Below are 20148 nucleotides of genomic sequence, written 5' to 3'. Positions count from 1 at the left end.
TTGTGACGATACAGTCACAAATTATTATTGAAGTGAATCGAAAATTATGATTTGAACGAAAAAACAACACGAATAATAAATAGACATAAAACAAATAAGAATTTGTAGCAAATAAGAAAGAAGGGAGAACAAACAATGGAAATGTGGGAGAGTCGGTAGTGCTTGCGAGTTACGACCGCGAGTTTCCAAAATGTGTAACTAATGGATTGAAATATTCCAAGAAAAGTCAATCATTTGATTTATCTATCTTCAATCGCACAGACCAAGACATGGCACATATTTTGTTGAAGCGTCAAAACAACGCACTTCTGAATGATTGAAGTAGAAGTAAAAGAGAGAAGGAGAGAGAAAGAAAGAAAGAGACAAAGTTGTTAGACGGGAGAACACATTGTTATTCATTTGAGCTAATTCAATTTGACACCTGCATTGTTTGACACTTGTCAAGACCCCGACTGTCATTCATTCATTCGCTTCTCCTTATTTCAACTGTCTGCGTTTCATTGCATGTAACAATGTAAAGGCACGTTCCGAAACAATGAGCACACTAATGGAAATGCTATTCGAATCGATGGCATCTAATCAACAAACAGGAAGAATATCGTGCGAAGACGAACAATGTCAACAGCCAATGGTGAGCACCTGAAGCGAAAGAAAAACATAAAATCCCAATTGAAGTGAATGAAATTAACTTAAATGAGAGAGCGAGAGAAATGTGACAGCGTCGCATTATGGCAGTCGAGAACGAGAATCAGATCAGCGGGGGGAGATATGAATCGCCTCTGGTAAAATGATCATGTCATCAAAACATTGCTCGTATACATTGAGTAAGTGAACTCTCGATTGTATGCTTGACATTTTCGCATGCACCATATGCAATCGAAGCAATAACAATATTTTTTTCTTGTTCACGCAATTTAAAGAATACGGATTGGTGAGATGCGGGTGCGTGTACTGCCGAAATTTACGTTTTTTCCACTTTTTTCACCATTGAATATAACAATATTATGCAAATGAATTAACCAATTTACAATCGACAAAATATAACCAATATTCAAACATATGTAAGTTGTGATCATTATTTTTCCATTTAATTTTATTTCAATTGGCCATAAAAAAAAATTATTATGAACTACTCACCATGTCGGTTATCGCTTGAGTGCTTTTCACTTTTGCACGAAAATTAGTGCATGCCCTGTGAAAAATTGTCGATTGTCAATGCAGTTATGCCTTTATACTTGTCTATTTATGCTTATTTTATCCTACCGGCACATTATTGCACTTGGTTCGCGGCGTAACGACAGTCCGCCTAATGTCATCATGCGGTTAAATTGATTTTTATCGTTTAAAGATGTTCAACATGCATGAACGATGTCAAGCGTCGAATAAATAAACTATTCAAAATGCGTATTCTCTCTACATTTTTTATGAAAATCAAATGAATTCTTCTAACGTGTACACAGCACACAATATGCTCACCGAATAATTGCAGCAGGAACGGTTTGAATGATTGGCATATTCAAATGGCGAAGCTCATTCAAAACAACTTTTTCGATTTCTTATTAAATACTTATTCTCTTTTGTTCAGCATCTCACAAAATATTTAATGCATACTGGTTAATGCGACTCATTAAGCGTTGATTTCAATCTTTCAAAATGCATCAAATTAATTTTTCGAACATTTTGTTTTGGAATTCGTCGGTTTGCATTCACAGCGAGAGTGAAAAGGAAAATAAATCGTAATAACGTTGGTACGAGACGGGAATTTTTTTAATATGCACAAAAACATCGCAGAAGGAAAAAAGAAATATTGAATAGGGAAAAAAATCGGTGCGATTGGTTTAACATGCAAAATAAATACAATAAAATTGTTGTGGCATAATAACATGAATGCCGACTGAGCAGTTGTAGAATAATTTATATTGGGGTTCAACCAAATGTACATATGTGTGCATTTACTAGAATTTATGCCAATTTCACAATGAGACCCCGATTCGAACGAATGTTGTTCATTTTTATTAATGAATAATCTGCATATTTTACGCGTTTTCGCAGCATTCACATATGTACCGGACACTCCAACAATTCAAGTGCACACGTACACATGCACGCTCCTCGGCATTCAGGGACGTTTGCATTTCTTTCCATAAAAAAAAGAGGAGAGGAAGAAAATCAAAATATCGAATATCTATTAAAATCTTGATGCAAATCCAACAGAGAACAAAATATGTAAAAAAACGACAACTTGTATTGAGAATAATAATGATAGGTTTGAATGGCCAACAAACAATACTGAAAAGAGAAATGTAAACGATACCAAGCATCCATCCCGTTTAGATTTGCCCGGTGTATTGCCAATGCTAAGAGCATGTTTTACATTTATCACCACCAGTTTTTCGTTCGAATGCAAATGCGAATGGTATGCTCAAAACGGGTTCACTGGATGGAAAAAGATGAAAAAAAGCAACAAACACACACAAAAAAAATATCATGATGATTATTATGGCATTCGAGCGAAATAAAATGCGTAAAATTTACAGAGAAAACCAAAAATTCAATGAACATTTTGACTTGCATTCACTTATTGTACATATTCCACATGGTCTGTGGTGTTTTTACTTCCCCAACAACATCGACAACATCATAATCATCTCTTACATACACGGTGAATTGTTCCCTTCAGCTGGATGTCGTGTATAGCATTGCTGATGATTGTTTTCATTGTGTCCGGCCAACGGCGCATGTGTTTGTTGTTATTTCGAATGTTACCATGTTTCACAATCCATGCTACCGCTGACTATTTGCCATTGCGTTGCACACAAACACACCAATACCAATGTTGCGTACTTCTACCGCGTGTATTCTGTGATGCGTACATGCATTCAGGCATATAGTGATACACACCAAAAATACACACACGCACGTGTATGCATCACAGTTTGCACAAATGATTAAAGCTTCTCGGTTTAGTTTCTTCGTCAACGTTTCAATGAGTTTGTTGTATTCTATTAACCGTATTATATACATATATACGGTTGATTTTCCGTTCTCTGTCACATTGTACGTGCTCTGTCTAATTGCAACTATTATTGTTGTTGTATGTTATTGCCTTAGTTCTTTCCATATGAGTATCTTCATTAACAAATGACTAAGCGCCTACAAAAGCATGTTTTGGCACCGTGCACAAATTGAAATTGCACATTTCACATGTTTCATAACACATTCACACCGTATGTGATTTAAAAATCTCTTTGATTATGACACACATACGGCTCATGTATCAATTGCACTTGAACGAGTACAAAATTCATAAAGAAATAATAAAAATGCTTGAATAAATGAATGGCGATGAGAAATGCTTGTCAAAATATTGGCACTTATTCCAAAAAAATAAATTGAATCTTGTCGATTTCAAAGTCAATTTTGAATGAAGATTCGCAATCGAAGTTCAGTTTGTTCTCATTTTCTTGTTGTGTGGAACGGAAGAGAGAAGTTGAAGCAGAACAACGACAACAAAAACAACGAAAATGTAAAATAAGGATTGGCCCAGATTTGAATGTCGAAGGGCGAACAGGGTATTCATGCCGAAATATATTGTATCATAGAACATATATAGAAATCTATAGATGATTCTTTATTCACATCCGAAAGAAGTTAGTGAACGATATCACAGCAGCAGCAAAGAGAACGAAAACAACAACAAACATTTACATGCTAACAACGGTTCATATCATATAATACGATGTGCTCCCACTATCACATGTAGCGATACTATAGTATAATATATAGCATAGGCCAGCATCGGCGCAATACAACACACATCCAACAATTTGGCTTGTGGAATCTGGTGTTCAGTGGATGCGTTTGCTATATCTCGCTCTTTTTTCATTCAATTGAATGCGTTCCATCTCTGTTATACGTTCGCTTCCTCGCTTGTTCGCATTGTGCATGTATTTGTGTATTGAATGCGTCATGCATACAATTGTACGTGTGAGGCGAGTTTGAGTCTGTGTGTACAATTCCGTGTATCGACTCTAATTTGACGTATGTACACAAAAGTTCAGCTTGTACACACGGCATACGAAGTGTGTAGAACGAAACAAAAAGCAGCGCAACAACTACACAGCGGTTTTGACTGTTAGGTCAGTCTAGTCGCAGAGTTCTACATTGATGGATAGAAATCTGCAAGTTTCGCTCTCGTAATAATCGTTTGCATGTAACAACCAAACCGATTTTCATCTTGTCGTAAAATTTACAACGGAACCGTGTCAATTGTGTGTATATGTGTAATACAAATGACAAACAACACAATCCGATTTACATTAAAATCTCGTGTATATTTCGCGCGAATTTCCGTTTTATCAGCGTACGCTTTATTCGCTTTGTTCAAACGCCAAAAAGTCCATTACACATTTTGACCAAATAAAAAATGTTTGTTTGCGGTAAAAAGCGATTTTCTTGAGCCACGTCATTCAAATCGTCTGAATTTTTTTTTCGAACATTTTTGCAAAGAATAATTTTTATATCGAGTGAATAAATAGTAAAGAGAATAATTTTAACATTTGTTTACCAACAAATCAACGGCATTTTGAAAATAATTTATATTACGGAAAACAGTTACATCACTGGAACAGTCAGTGCAGTTATTGGTGTGTGGTTTGATGATTAAAAACGAGATAAAAATTTTTTTGAATGCATGAAATTATTCCATGAGTAAAAAAAGCCAAAGTTCACAAAATTTTGGCAAATCAATTGAAATAATACAATAAAAGTTTTTAAATCAAATTATATGCAACAGATAATTAAAAATTTAACGGAAATATTTCTTCTTTGAAACTGAAAATTTTGACTTTGATCGCCCGAGCAACACATACAGCGCTAGTGGTTTTTTGTGCAGATTTCTTTTCTTCGTGTTTGTTTGCATTTTATTTGCTACAATTCGAAATCTAACTGATTTGGGTGCTTGTGTGCAGTTGCCATTGCTTTTGAAAATTACATTTAGAAAATTATTGGTGTAGAATAAACAGGAAAGAAAAGCGAAACAGAAACAAATATATAAAACAAGTTAGTAGTAACAAACTATAAGCACTAAATATCGAAATAATCGTGTGTATTAAGCCACATTGCATTTGCTTTGTTCGAACTGTAACATTATTATCAACAAAACCAACAACAACAAATCAGACAACGTTTTTTTTTTAATTTTTCAACGACTTTCCGTAATTTCAGCGAAAATACAACGAAATAAATAAAACATCAGCAAATGAGCAACGGCAGCAAATAAACAATCAAACGAACACAATTTTAATAAGGTCGTTCGTTTACAGTTGCATAGAGTGCAATCGAATTACACACGTACACAAACAACAATAAACGATTTAAACGAAGAAGAAATTCATCAAGTCAACAGTAACCATAAAACAATAAAAACAACAATTTCTCTCTAATCTTATTTTGGTGTGCACACGTAGACGTTGATTTCAGTTCAAATTCAACACACTATCGATACAAGTAAATAAACAATAATAAAACAATTTTCATCTTGAGATAGATTTAGAAATGGTGTATATGTGTAAATGTGCGTTTTTTCAGTCTTCGAGTGTTCAATCGATTTGAATAGATTTCGCGATAATTTACACGCAAATCTACCAGGCTTTTATTAAAACAAAGAAAAACAATAGACTTTTATCGACTTGCCAAAGGGCAAAGGATATACGCGACAAATAAAAATCGATTTCGTTTGTGAGTAAGAATGTGAATTTACTTATAATCAAATTTCTCTCGCTGTGTCTGTGTCTATAATATTAAATTAATATATTCAATGCAAAAATAAATAAATAATACAAAACAACTTAAAAGCTGTTGTTGTCATCATGGTTGTCGGTAAATTAATGCCGACTATGTGCGTGTGTGCATGTTTGAGGTTGTAAAAATGACGGTTATCAGAGCACAAGAAATATGGCATGAAATTATCTAAGCAAAATAGAGCCTAATTATTTTCAAATCCCAAAACAAATTGAAAAACAATCAAAACAGAATTCTAAACAATGCAAGAGTATATGTGTGTTCATGGCAATAGTATTTTGTTTTTTGAGATTTTAAATCTGCTTCAAGCCATTTACTCGTTTGTTTTCTGCCATTTCCTTGCTGTTTCTCCTCAGTTTATATTTGGTTTTTGCTTGAAATGCAATGAAGATGATTTTTGCATAACGTCCAAACGATTAAATTTATTTCATGCGGTTAAGAGGTTCGAGGAAACAACTAAACGACCCAATAAATTTGCAAAATGAATACGTAGACACACACACACATATAACATAGAGAGACAGAGAGAAAAATACCGAACCGTAAACTTTATGATTGTTTCAAATTTGCCTCAATGGCCAACGAATAGATAGCAGAAAAGAATAACAACTTAAAGTTCTGCTTACCTACGCTAGCCTGAGAGTCATAATTAAATACAGAATTGGAATGAAAAAGACAATCCCATAGTTATAGTTATATATAGCTTAGCGAATGTTGAAAGGAAAAAAAAAACCAGCGAAGAGAAGTATACAGCAGCAGCAGCAGAATCAGCAGTAAAAAACAACAACCTGGCACAAGCCGAACAGATGTAATGTGTGCGCGTGTAACAGATGCAAAGATTGATATAGATAGAAAACACAAAATAAAGTGCAAAATACCCAAAATCAACATTAACAATAACTTGAGTAAATACAAGCAAAGAGAACGATATCTCTAGTACATTTTGTGTGTATCATTTGAATTTGCTGGGCCCCAGTTAACGATTTGAATGTTGAACACACACACACACATCATCGCAATGTGTATTCGCGCTTTTTGCATACTGTCTGTGTAAAGTAATTTGTATTGCAACACCCGACAAGAATAAAATCCTCAATTCTACATTTTGAATATACATTTTAAGTCACTTGATGATTGTGGTAATAAATAAATAACAAAAAAAAAGTAAATATGAACGATACTGAATCTCTCTCCATTTCTTACTTGCTCGGTCGCATTCTCTGGTTCTCAATCGTACACAAAATCAAAAGACAACACAAAAATTCCAACAACACAACAAACCAAAACGGCTGATATGGATGCAGCTGCAGAATTTTAATTCAAACACCACTTAGTCAATTTCGGTTTGGGTTTGCACTCACTCATCGGTTCGATGTAGTTTGTCTTTGGCAAAGCAAAAACCATACACAAACAGCTCGATTTTTTTGTTTGGTTTGGTGTTGTTTTGGCTATTGAACGAAACGTGATCCTTATTGTGCTGTCTGTTCAAATTAAATAAGCAAATTAATGAAGATAATTTTTGGGTATTAATCATTCTCATGCGGAAAATCACTTAAAAACTCGCATAACGCGAGCAAAGTAGAGAGAAAGAATATATCGTGTACATCGAAATAAATTCGTTCGTTATCGATTGATTGAGTTAAATGAGCGAAATAAAAATGTTGTGTACACCGTTTGTCATTGTCGATGATTGCCATGGGGGGCGTAGGAAATTTGTGCACCTTCTATTCGTATTCGATTCGAATATCAGTCAAATAAATTCAACTGCTGGAATTCACGCCGTGTGTCAGTGCAAATTAACGCCCGATCGCGTGCTCGTTTACGCTTCCTTTCAGGAAATCACAGACGGGTTTCGTTCACTTGCGCTACACACTTTTCACACATAATTTTTAGTTAAGAAATTAACAACTGCATCTCAATCGTCATGAAAATAGATATAGATACAATTCGAAAGAGCGAGTATGAAAGAGAAAGAAATATTAAGACAAAAAGTCAGAGAGCCAGAGAGTTTCAACAGTTTCCAGTCAGTTGCTGCCCAATAAATCTCAATCAACTCTTAACCAAAGAGACACACGATAAAAAAAAACAGTGCATTTTGCATTCATTTATTGCTCGTGGCATGTTACAGTAACATGGTTTTTGTCGAGGCATTTCTCGTTCGATCACTCTTTCTCTCTTCCCTCCGCCTCTCTCTATCTCTCTACCTTTAGCCAATTTGACTAAACAAAATTGTGAAATCGAACCAATGTATCAGACATACTCGTGTTGCTAGAAAACGAGAGGGAGAGAGATGCAAATTGAAATGACGATTGGCGAGCAAACACATGGCAAACAGTGAAATATCTAAAAGAAGGCAACGAAAAATGCACCTTCATTACAAATTGCTATAAAATCTGATCGAAAAGGTAAACACATGACAAAAATGCAATTCCGAATATGAAGTGACGTGTATGTCGATTGTCGGACAGTGTTGAGTCACCCGTGATTCGCGTTGTAACTACAGCTCTCTCGTTTTTTCCCATTCATTTTGCTCGAACAATTTGTAATGGTCGCGTGTGCCTAACGCGCATTTAAAATGGCAACGCTCAGAACTAGTGATAGCACACACCGTCTGTGTAATTACCTGAGTCTGTGTATGCTATGCCACATAAATTTAAAGGCGATTTCAAGCATTGAACGATGGATTCGTCATCGTATGCGCGTTGTTGTTGCTGTTGCTGTCGTCGTCGTCACCGTCATCGTCAATTTTACTAATAAGCCTGCTCGATTGTGCGCTCGAAAACCAAAAACGCACAAATGTTATTGATTTTAATCGATACATTACTATGCCACCGAAACGTATCCTGCATATTTTAATTATTTATTAATTTTCTATTTGGGCGTGTGCGCAATTCTTGTGTTATAGTAACGTTGATCGAATGCCGCAAATGGAAGATGAAACGAGCTAATAATTGAGTAACCATATATAACAGTCGCCACAGAATCTCGTATCATATAATAAACGATAAAAGAACTTATCAAGTGCTCACTACTGCAGCTGCTCTAAGCGAGAATAAAAAAAAAACAACCACACAGAATACATTTATAAAGCAACCGATAACACAAAAAAAAAACATTGAAAACGCAGCAAAGTCAACACAAAAGAAACGCACCGATCGGCTGAATACAAAACAGCTGAATATCAATATTTTCTTTGTTGTTAGCTTTTTCATTTGTGCAACATAACGAAGCCAAACGAATAAAAAAGAACGAAGAACTGAGAAAAAAAGCAGGAAAAAATTTCGTTCGCTTACTTTTTTCATTAGTGAACTGCGTGATTTAAATAAACCGTAACCATTCTGTCGCAACTGTTTGAGCCAAGCGCCAGGATTATTTCGCTTGAAACCGGCAAAGTGACAACAAAGTGTAGGTGTTTTCCATTATATTATCGATACAGCTCCCATCACACTTTTTATGTATTTTTTTTTCTTCATCTCTCTTCATTCATTTTCTTATGACGATACATATTTTTTAATATCTTCAGCCTCGTTCTTTTCTGTATAACAGAATGTCTATGTTTGTTCGCCCTTAAATTAGCAAATTAAATGCGTTTGCATAATATTTCCCTTGGATGTCAATAATTTTTGTTCCCTATGCGATCGTTATACTCCCGCACTAGGAGACCGAGATTTGGCTAACGTCATGCTAGCTTCATATCGATGATCGGGCAATTGGCCGTCCGTCCACATACAACGAGCGTCATGTCAAGAGTGGCGTGTAAAAGATGTGATAATATCTTAAATGAAATTAGGATAAATCACATGGGCTCATTATGAGCAAAAAAAATAGTGCAATAACTTGAGTTTATGAGATGAGTAATCATGATTGATTGCAATTCCATCGTGTCACAAATACACATGCATGTACAGAGATGGAAAGAAAAAGAATCTACGACACGCACATCATGTTTTGCATTCATATACACACACAAACACATTTTCTTCTCTATCTTCTAGTTACACCTTTTGTGTAATTAAATGAATGCCATATTATTATATTATATGGTAGATATTTGTACGCGCGACATTCGTATGCTCTTAAGATAAGCCAATATACGCAATTCCCAACGAAAATGAACATTGTGCAATAACTTTCAATCTCAATAAATAACATGAAATTATAGTGCAATCAAGTGAAGTGATAGAAAGAGAGAGAGAGAGAGAGAGAGAGAGAGAGAGAGAGAGCAAGAGAGAGGACAGTGAGACCAACGACAAGAATAATCATACAGCAAACGCATTAAAGGCGTTGGCTTCTTTCAATTATATGTTTGTTTAGATTGTCGTCATGCTCAAAATTCGATTGGATCCGAAATTTGTGGTGCAAGATAGACATAAAATGAAGTAATTCATAAATGTGTATGCATACATTTTTGTAATGTCGCATTAGCAACATGCGATATCGAATATCATTCAGCATTTTCTCTTTACTTCATTTGATTACAAGCATTTATTGATCCGTGCGCAAATGTTCGTACGGTATTTTCTGCGTGCCTTTGACTTTCTTTCATTTACAAATGTCCGTGTTCGGTACATTTAATTTTGATTAATTTCTATGTAATTCGCTGTGCCAACAGAGGATAGAGAGTGAGAAAGTGTATCTCTCTGTGTCATTGGTTTAGTTTCATTACAAAACACCACTGATAATATCAGATATCAATTAGATTCGCGTAGGAATTATAAATCATTTAATATTCATGTATGTATTGACTTTATCTCCACACCGAAATGTTTAGTAACTTTCTAAACGCCAACGAAATCGATATGTTTAATCGTTGTGTAAATTTTTTTGAAAATTTATTTTTGAAAATTAATCGATAAGAGCAATAGCGGTTCACGTTTGCCTTCTATGTCATAAACTTCGAATGTTACGAGACGATTTGATGCACCAACAGACCACTGCACAAATATTGTCATGAATACTGTGTGTGCTATGTTAGTTTGTTTTCTGTGCACAATATGCGTCTTTACATTGAGAAAATCCTAATTCAACGGTGCAATACGGGGCCAATGCGTGTTAATGCAAACACACATCTTCTCGTATTGGATCAAATGTAAACCGAAGTGAAATGAACACTAACTTTTAATGAATAACATAAACATAAACTATTTGCTATGATATATAACATGAATTTGTAAATAGTGTATGGCACAATGTGTGTTATAGTCTCTTTTTTGATACCATTACATTTATGGTAAATGTACAATTATTAACCGGCGTGTTTACACCACCCGAGAATGAGAATGACAAACAACGGTCGTTCGCTCGCTCACTTTCTTCCTCTTCCTCACTTTGTCCGTCTATGTTGGATCTTTGTATCTATATCGTTGTTGGTTTGATAACAACGATAACGAAAGCAATAAAATGTCTATGATCTAAAAATGGGAATTGGGTTAAATGGAAGCTCACCATTTTTCATTCATTCTTCCAGATGAGCCATTCTCTTTCTCTCTTGTTCGCCTTTTTTTTATTTTTATTATCGCTTTTCTATTTGATCAGATGGTTTTGTTGCTTAGATATAGACATTCCTTTTGTCGCTTCGTTTATTTACATTTGTGTATATTTTCGTGCGATGGTATACCAGTTGTATACAATTTCCATTTGCACCTCGAACATGCGTTTGTCATATGTGTGCACATTGTTTATTTTGAGTGAGAGAACGATATTGTGTTTCGATGTGCACCGTGCAGTATTTTTTAAAACAATTCAATCGTTATCAATATTCATAAAATAATCAAAGAAAATTCAACGGAATGTGATGAAAATGTACTTGTGACGACATAACCACCATTTGTCAATTGAAAATTCTACAAAGAAATTTGATGTGACCGGATTCTTTGACCGTTACACAATGCATCAATTATTGATAGCATTAGTCATATAAAATCTCTGATGAAATAGAGGCAATGAACAAATCTGAATGTGCGCTGGGTAAATTGTTCAGGGACAAAAAATGTTTTGTTCTCGCGTGTGTGTTTGTTTTATTTTATGCCGCACAAACGAATATAACCATAAAAAATAAAAGAAAGAAAAAAAAATCAATCAATATCAAATGAACGCGATATTGTGAACTAGTTGTTGACGTCACAGTTCAGGGCTTGCATGAATTCCATTTAGTTTAAATTCAAATTGCCGACAAGTTCGATGTCGGCTGGTTTTTATTGCTTCAAGATAGATAGACACTCGAGAGAGAGAGAGAGAGAGAGAGAGAGAGAGAGAGAGAGAGAAACGAAAACACTACATTATAATTTTCCGATATCAAGAATTTGAATGGTTGCCACATGACTCCCACTAGTTTGCTATACATATAAATAGGCACATATTTCGACAAAGATAAATGCAAATGAATTATTGTTCTGACACTGGAAACAATTTCAAATGAAATGAAATCGACATGAATTAAAAACAAAACAAAAAAATGTACAAACAAAACGAAGAGAATTTTATGACGAACATACGAAACGATTGTGGAAAAATGGAAGTGAAACAATGTTCTAAGCGATTTTGATGTCATATGTCAGTGCCATATGTCATTCAATAAACAAATTCGATGAAAATATAAAACGCGTCGTTGTCGTTGTTTTTCGATTCATTTCAGATTTTCTTTAAATAACATTTTTGAACTACTTGCTGTAATAACGTGCGGTTTATTTTTTATATCATTCTTGTTACGTGTCCGAGAATTATTTTCGAATTAGTGTATTTCCTCGTTTTCTATATTAAAATTAAAATTACTCGGTAAACAAACTTAAGTGAATATATTCTTCGAAGGAGAATGCGCTCGATTTCCGACATATGACGGTTGAAATAATCTTTCTGGTTGTAATTGCAACTCTAAACATCACACGGATTAATTGGTTTCGCTTTGGATTTTTGAATGTAATTCAACCGAATGCCACACCATTTGCACATTAAATCCTTACTCTCTCTCTCCCCCAGTATTCCCCAAAATATCACGTTTTTGGCTTAAATGGATTGAATTGTTTCAGTGTGCAACGTCATGATGCACTTTGTTTCTGTTGTCTTTCAGTGGAAATATTTAATTTCGTTGTAAGAGCGCAAAACAGAGACGAAACCAAAATCAATCCTGCCATGACAACTGAAAGTCAGAACAATCATATTTTTTTGTATCATATTGTTTTTGTTACAATGAAAACAGATGTTGCTGGAACATCATTTTTCTATCTTTCTCTTGCTCTCGTTCTCTGTTCCGTTGCGATTGTAGGTTTTTGATGTGTCAGGGTGATTTACATAAGCACTAATCATACTGTAAGATTAAATGTGAATCATTGTGTTTTTTCTTAAAAAAATAAAAATAAATGACTATCTTATCTCTGAACATCGCTGAATTAGAGGGTGTATTCGTTGAATGCGCATTCTATCATAAATTTATAGCGTTAAAACGTTTGTGTGTTGCAATCATAAAAATGTGCAAAAAATGTCTATTGTTTTGTGCTTGGCGAATAATGGCCATGACATTTATTCCGTCGATCTATTCCGTCGCTAAACACAATGAGAGATCGTAAGCGACCGAGTAAAAGACAAAACGACCACAGCTTATGGGAATTGCCATAAATCAAATTCAATCGAGATCAATGCGGTTTTCTCGGTCCTTTCGTTCATTGTAAAGAAAATTCATCACAGCGTTCTTCGATAACGATTTGAAGATGAAAAAAAAGAATCCGAACCATCCGGTAGAACGTTGTACCGACGATAAATCTTACATGTTCAAATCATAGTATACCTTTTTATCCAAATTATAAAATGAAGTGCACGATAAAAGAGATGCGGTGAATTTTAGAAACGAATTCCAAATGCAACGAACAAAAAAATCCACGATTTTTCACGAAAACATTTTTTTGCTTTGTGTAAATGCAAACATGCCATTTATTTATATTGTCATCATTCAACAGCACGTCGTCATCATCATTTTCAAGAATGCGCGAGCTCGATAGTATCGAAATTACGTCGTACTGCATGCTGTGGCTATCATTAACAAAGAATGCAATGCACTTACTAGACGCTAAGAAACTCATTAACTTATCTTTGGAATTTTTTTATACTCTCTCGAATAGATATTTACACACTGTATTTTCTCCTATCACTTTTTATTTCTCGTTCCAATTTCACTGTTTTTGTGTTGAAAATGGATTTTTTTTTTTTTGAGAAAATCGATGAGAACAATCCAAAGTTATTCTTTGTTTTCGTTTTTGAACAATTGAATCGTATTTTGCAGACGGAATTTCACCACACGCTCTCACATTCAAAAGAAAATGCCACACAATTTAGTGGAGAAGAAAAAAATTCAATCGCACAAATTCATTAAAATGATACAAAGGAAAGATAAATAAAGAAAGAAAGAAAAAAAACAAAACTTCATTACGTTTGTAAATTATTTCTAATTAGAATCTAAATGGCATTCTATTTTTTTTAACTAAATGTTTTCTTGTCTCTTGTTTCAGGTGTCACAATGCGTGAGAAAAAAGGTGGTGCACTTCAAAAGCTGAAAAAGCGATTATCGCACAGCTTCGGAAGATTAAGTAAGTACTGTCTCTTTTTTTATATCTGTTTTCTTTTATCGCGGAATATTTTTTCTTACGAATCGATAGAAAGCCTAAAAAAACAAAGGCAAAGTAAGCGTGGTCTTAACGTGATAATTGAAATAAACGGACATCCGATTCATTTAACTAATTGGCAAAACAATTCACAGTTTTGTCCATAAAAAACCATTCATCAAATCGAACAGAAAATACAGTTAGCTCTTTTTATACACAATTAACTCAATGGATCCAATTAAAAATAATGTTGTCATTCAAATTGATTGATTTCAACTTACGGATTAGATAATCAACATCTTTCGATTCGGTTGTGTTTTTATTTTCTCGTGTTTGCTATCACATTCGAATCGGATCTGAGCGGTTTCCCGTGTGACGGGCACACTTCTTTTATTTTTCATGCCATTTGATTGAGTCATTTGTAGCCAACATAATCGTGATGTGGCAACATTTAAAATAAAAAAGAAACTACAGCAGTGATAAAGTGAGTACAATTTGTTCCGTAAGTGTGTTGGCATGGTAAATATTAGCCATGTGTATAATATGCATCTGAAATATCAATCAATTTGTCACTAGAAAATATCCGGGATTTGGTCAAACAGAGGACTTTGAGATTGAATCCAACATTTTTTTCGTGTCTTTCATTATTTGGCATCACTTGGCATCCATGATGTTGCGATGCTATGAATGTGCGACCATGTATCGAAGATCAAGAGAGTGAGCGAGCATCAAACCAACAATTGCACAAATCTTCTTAGTGCCAGCTTTGAATCTCTTATCTACTTATATATGCAATGCATTACGGTTGGAATAAAAGCCAAATAGCAGTCATTACTCAAAGGAACATAATCTGTGCAAAGCAGAAAGCATAAAAGCAATGGGCAGGAGCACGTGCGCGCGCGCACTCACACACACACCGGGAAAAATATGTAACTTGTATAGTATCCAAATGTATGTTTTGAATGGGTTCAGTTGGAGACTCACGCAAAAATAGACGCCGCATAAAATATCATGATGCTACTTTGCAATGCAATAGATTACATTTTGTGCCTAGATCTCGTTTCATTTTTTCCCTCGTGATCGATGTATGTGTGGTGCTGTGTCTTACTTTCATTCTATCATCGAATTATGTTCTTTTGTTGTGCATTTTGTTTGTACATTGTGACTAGTATTCTCTATTCATCTCCGTCTCCGTCTCCTCGTTCTTGCATATTTTTATAATTTCAAATTTAAATATCGTCTCTCTTTGCGCTTGTGTATTGCATTTATTGTTCAAAGTGCGTTCAATGTTCAGCTCTTGTATCGTCGTCGTTGCCGTCGCCGGCTTGAGAAACAACAACATAAAAAGACATGACATGTGCACATTGAGAAAAGGCAAACATAAATGAAAAGAAACTAAATGAAATCTTTCACTCGTTTGTTTTCTGTGTGTGTTTTTTTTTCGCGTGTCTTTATTTATTTTCTAGATTCGCCCCGGCAAAAATCAGTGCATTGTTTGATGTTGCTGATGCTGGTGTTTATGTATATGCGCTGCAACTGCAAATGTCGCCGGTTTGTCAGCAATTGTGATTGTGCAAACGGAAACGATTGTTTGGCACAAGTGCACTACCACACTCACACACATATATCGAAATCGATTCGCTAAACGCCCGAACGCTTATCCAGCTATTCATGCTGTAACTCTTTCAAATGGCAAATACATTGAAACACCAATGACAAACGAACAAAAACAAAACAAAAAGAAGAAACAACATCACCCATATCATCAATAACAACAGCAAACCACTTCGATCCAGTTGTTTTGATTTTATAATTTTTGTGTTGCCGGTTTGAAGTCATCATATCAAAGTGCAATGTTACAACAAAATTTCTCTTGATCGTGACTAAAGTAAAACAACAATACCATTCAAGCATAACGACAACATTTCAAATGCGGCAACATTATTTGTCGATGTTTACAATGGATGAAAAATCAATTTGTAGAAGCCAAATGTGCGGTGCGAACACACAATTTCCATTTCATTTCATGTGAATCAATCAGACAGGCGTGCAATATATGTGTTTTGTTTACGGTTCGGCATTTTTGCCTTTGAAATGTCCGTGGTATATATATGTATTGCCATTTTATCAGATGCAAAACATGGAAAATAGATGCAAAAACAATGCCGACAATGTCATGTCGCGCCAATAGAATAATATACAAATATCTTCAGATGATAAATATTAGATTAAATATTTTTCCATTCATTTCTCTTTCACTCTTTCGCTCTCTCTCTCTATCTCTCTCTCTGTCACTGACCTTCTCTGTACATCAATTGTTCGCTGAACAATCCCACTCGCACATTTCATTTAATTCTGATTTTGTCCTCGCACATTCTCGCTTAACAGTTCAATGACGCAGTTCATTTGAAGCGACCAGCAATTGGTATGCAATAAGTAAGGATAATGCAAGCAACGATATGCATTGGAAAATTTACATAAAATCTGATCAAACCAAATCAAATGGAAATTATAGAATTTAATTTGATGAATGTAATATCCATTTGATGGCGGAAAGAGTTTATTTTTTTGTTCTTTTTTCTTTCGTTCCATCTCCTGATATTAACGGCACTCAAATAGAGTGCGCATTTCCATCAATTGTATGCATTTAAATCAGTGATGTTTTCACTCATCGTGTACACAATGTTCGACCGTTAATTATTCATCAAAGACCAAAACAAGTCTTGCACATTTTGTGCATTTCATTAGCAGAAAAAAAACACACTCACATACATTATCATATTTAGTGCTTTGTTCCGTTCGTTCATTCTATCGTCTCTCTTTGTGATTGTAATCGTTACGTTCATTAGATCGGTTGATCTTTTGACATATCATCAGATTTGCTTGCGCAATTCTTTTTTTTTATATTCATTCGCTGCACACTCTATCGACTAATTGTTCGGGAAGTGCGTTAGATTTCCTCATTCGAATTTGTACATTTGCTTTATTTTGCATTTCACTTCGTCGTAATGCTCATTACGTTAATCTCTTGACTGTTTTCTTTTTAAAATTCCAGTTACGGAAATGAACATCGTCAAAACAAACAAATTCTCATACAGTTGCCATTTGAGACAAGCAAAGCAAAATAAAACGCAAATTTAAAGCAACCAGATTTTGCTAATTACACATTATGCATTGAATATTCAAATGTCAAGAGTATTTTTGTTCTCATTTTGCTTTTCCATCGTCATGGATTATGATAATCTTTAACAGATGATAGAGCATTTGTTTTAATGGTCATTTTATATTTTGAAGTTGAATAGAAACTTGTTTGAACACATTTCAAATAGAAATAGAACTAGTTCAAAATGATTCCGCGTATATTTATATGCTGTTGTTAAATCGGTCGATAACTTTGTTGGTGTTCTCTTTTTCAATGGCATGATAGATAGAGGAACACAACAAAATGAACTTCGTTATTTGTAAATGTTAGATTAAAATGAATCATATAATGCGGAAAAGTCGCATTTGCCAAATTGGTAAAAATATGTAAAATATTTAACAATGTGTTGGGTTTGCCGGAATTTTGTTGGGTTCAGGTCGAAATAATATAAACCATTATATTGTGTACATTTAAAACCAAACTCTATAATGAATGGGTTAAAAGCCGATATTTTTTTTTTTTGTTTTTGCGTTTTCGTTTGCATTTCCATTAATTATTTTTAATTTAAACGCGCAAACTATAAATTTAAATTAAAACACACACACAAAAAATAAGGGACACGAATTAAATACGACCATTTTTTGTGTATGGTTGTCATCGAGTTTTTATAACATTTTTTTTAAAATACGACATTGTGTTTTACAATCAATTTGTTTGATTTTTTATGTGCCTTCAGTAAAATTTCATCTGTTATTGATACATAAATCCAAAAATCTCATCTCGTAGCGAAGACAAATAAAGTTCAATCAAACAAACCATTTCCAGCACAAATGATAAGTTGGAATTTATATTTTTTATCATCAAACGATTTTTTTAAAATCATATCATCGTAGTTACGATGGTGGCTCTTAGAGGAGATTATGAATGTTTTTTCTTCCATTTTCAATAGTTCACCGAAACGAAAACGAAAAATCCAAATGAAAGATTTATCGCCGAGACAATGGTAAAGTAAATAAGTTCCTAACATTGTTGTATTTGTACACGCCAACAGAGCGGCATTTTTTTTCTTCAAAGAAAGAAAATTCAAACTCCATCTTGCCGAAGTTGACTGTGAAAAGCAGATAATTCTTTATGTTGTTGGTTCGTTCAGTTAGTTTTTTTTCTTCATTCCACTTTTATTTCTGTGTTGGCAAAGATTGCCATTTTATGAGGTTCTTGGAATGTAATCCTGTTCGGCGTACGCGCTTCGCTCGATAAACAACGATAAATGAAAAAGTTTACACACAATTTTTCAAACGTTGTCGTCTTCATTTGTGTTGTTGTTGTTGTTTTTTTTGGATGTGTTTGTGTGCACTTCATTCCAGTTTTTGATTCGTCAACAGTACTTAAGTTACATTATAATTTCACACTTAAAATTAAAATAGTTTTTGAATGAAATTGCTATGCAATTATGCAAACGGTTCGTATATTTATGAGCAAAATGCTTAGCTTCATTCTGTTTTATACTGTTGTCTGGTGTAGTGGCGCATTATCAACTTTGTACATGAATCATATGGCTATTTATTCATAGTGGCGTGAACACAATTCACGAGCTCAAAAGACCGTGTTCAAATGATCGAGATGTTGTTTTTGTGTGGGAAAGAAAAAAAAATGGACCGCGCACTTGCTATTTAAATAAATAAAAAACTTCATCGCGAAGCGGTCAGAACAAAATCATCACAAAAACGACGATAACAACAGTTCCAAAACAAGCAATGTTAAAAAGAACCATGATCCCAAATGCAACGGGAGAAAAGAAGAAAACAACACGAACAAGACCGCAAATGAATAGTTGCTACGCTTTGATGGTCTTCACTTTTTATTCTCTTAATTTGGTAAAATAGAAGAAAAAAAAAGTGAGAGAAAAGTTTTTCGACGGTATTTGTGAGCTGCATTTTAAAGTGTTTCTTCGAATAGATTGGAATGCATGCTGGTACGGTTCTTTGCTTATTTAATTCCATGCCATTTTTTAAATGTACGGCAAACATTTTATGTAATTTTACCGTATAAGAAAAAAGTGCACATGGCATTTTTTTTACGATGAATGCAAATCAAATTTCAACAAACTGCCAACTAAGTAGTTCTATTTGCTGTCAGTGTGCCATCATCATAATTTTAACTGGTATCTTAAAAACTTGACGCACACACTAGTTTCGGCAAAGCTCTTCGTTCTATGCACACAATTCCACCCTTGTCTCCCTCCTTGAAATGATGATGCTGATTTATGTCGGCTCCGAACTAAATTAAGCTCATCTGCATATGCCAATAAATCAAGCAACATTTTTTTTTCGACACTGTCACATTTTCACTCATTTTCCATTTCCTGGCGAGTAAAAAAAAATTCCGGCTCGTCAAGTGTTCATCTCACTTTACATCCACACTTGACATAATGAAAAATTATACGAAACTTATACACTTTAGTCGAAAGAAGAAAATTGGAAAAAATCAATCTGGAGTTCTTGTCACTTCCTAGCAAGATTATTGGCTCACAGCCATCAGATATCCGAACAAAAAGAAAAGAAAAGAAACAAGAATCAAAAATACCATCAAATGTAACGACGTGTGCTAATGAAT

General features: G+C 34.4%; 1 protein-coding gene across 5 annotated transcripts in view; it reads left to right on the top strand.

Moving 5' to 3' along the window:
- The window catches only part of LOC116337842 (cyclin-dependent kinase 14), a 160504-nt gene that overhangs the window by 39077 nt on the left and 101279 nt on the right, over nt 1-20148 (top strand). For 2 of the 5 annotated variants that reach the window (XM_031762769.1, XM_031762770.1), the window contains exon 2: nt 14301-14378. In XM_031762769.1, coding sequence (XP_031618629.1) covers nt 14301-14378 — 78 coding nt within the window. Of the gene's footprint in view, nt 1-4157; nt 4647-4702; nt 5509-8707; nt 9208-14300; nt 14379-20148 lie in introns of those variants that run through there. The other 3 variants (XM_031762771.1, XM_031762772.1, XM_031762773.1) reach the window with 3 other exon arrangements.

The sequence above is a fragment of the Contarinia nasturtii genome, unplaced genomic scaffold (assembly GCF_009176525.2).
Source record: "Contarinia nasturtii isolate CC-2019 unplaced genomic scaffold, AAFC_CNas_1.1 Cnas_scaffold_285, whole genome shotgun sequence".
NCBI classification, from domain to species: Eukaryota; Metazoa; Arthropoda; class Insecta; order Diptera; family Cecidomyiidae; genus Contarinia; species Contarinia nasturtii.
The sequence above is the reverse complement of the archived record's forward strand: the minus strand, read 5'-3'. Positions and strand labels throughout refer to the sequence as shown.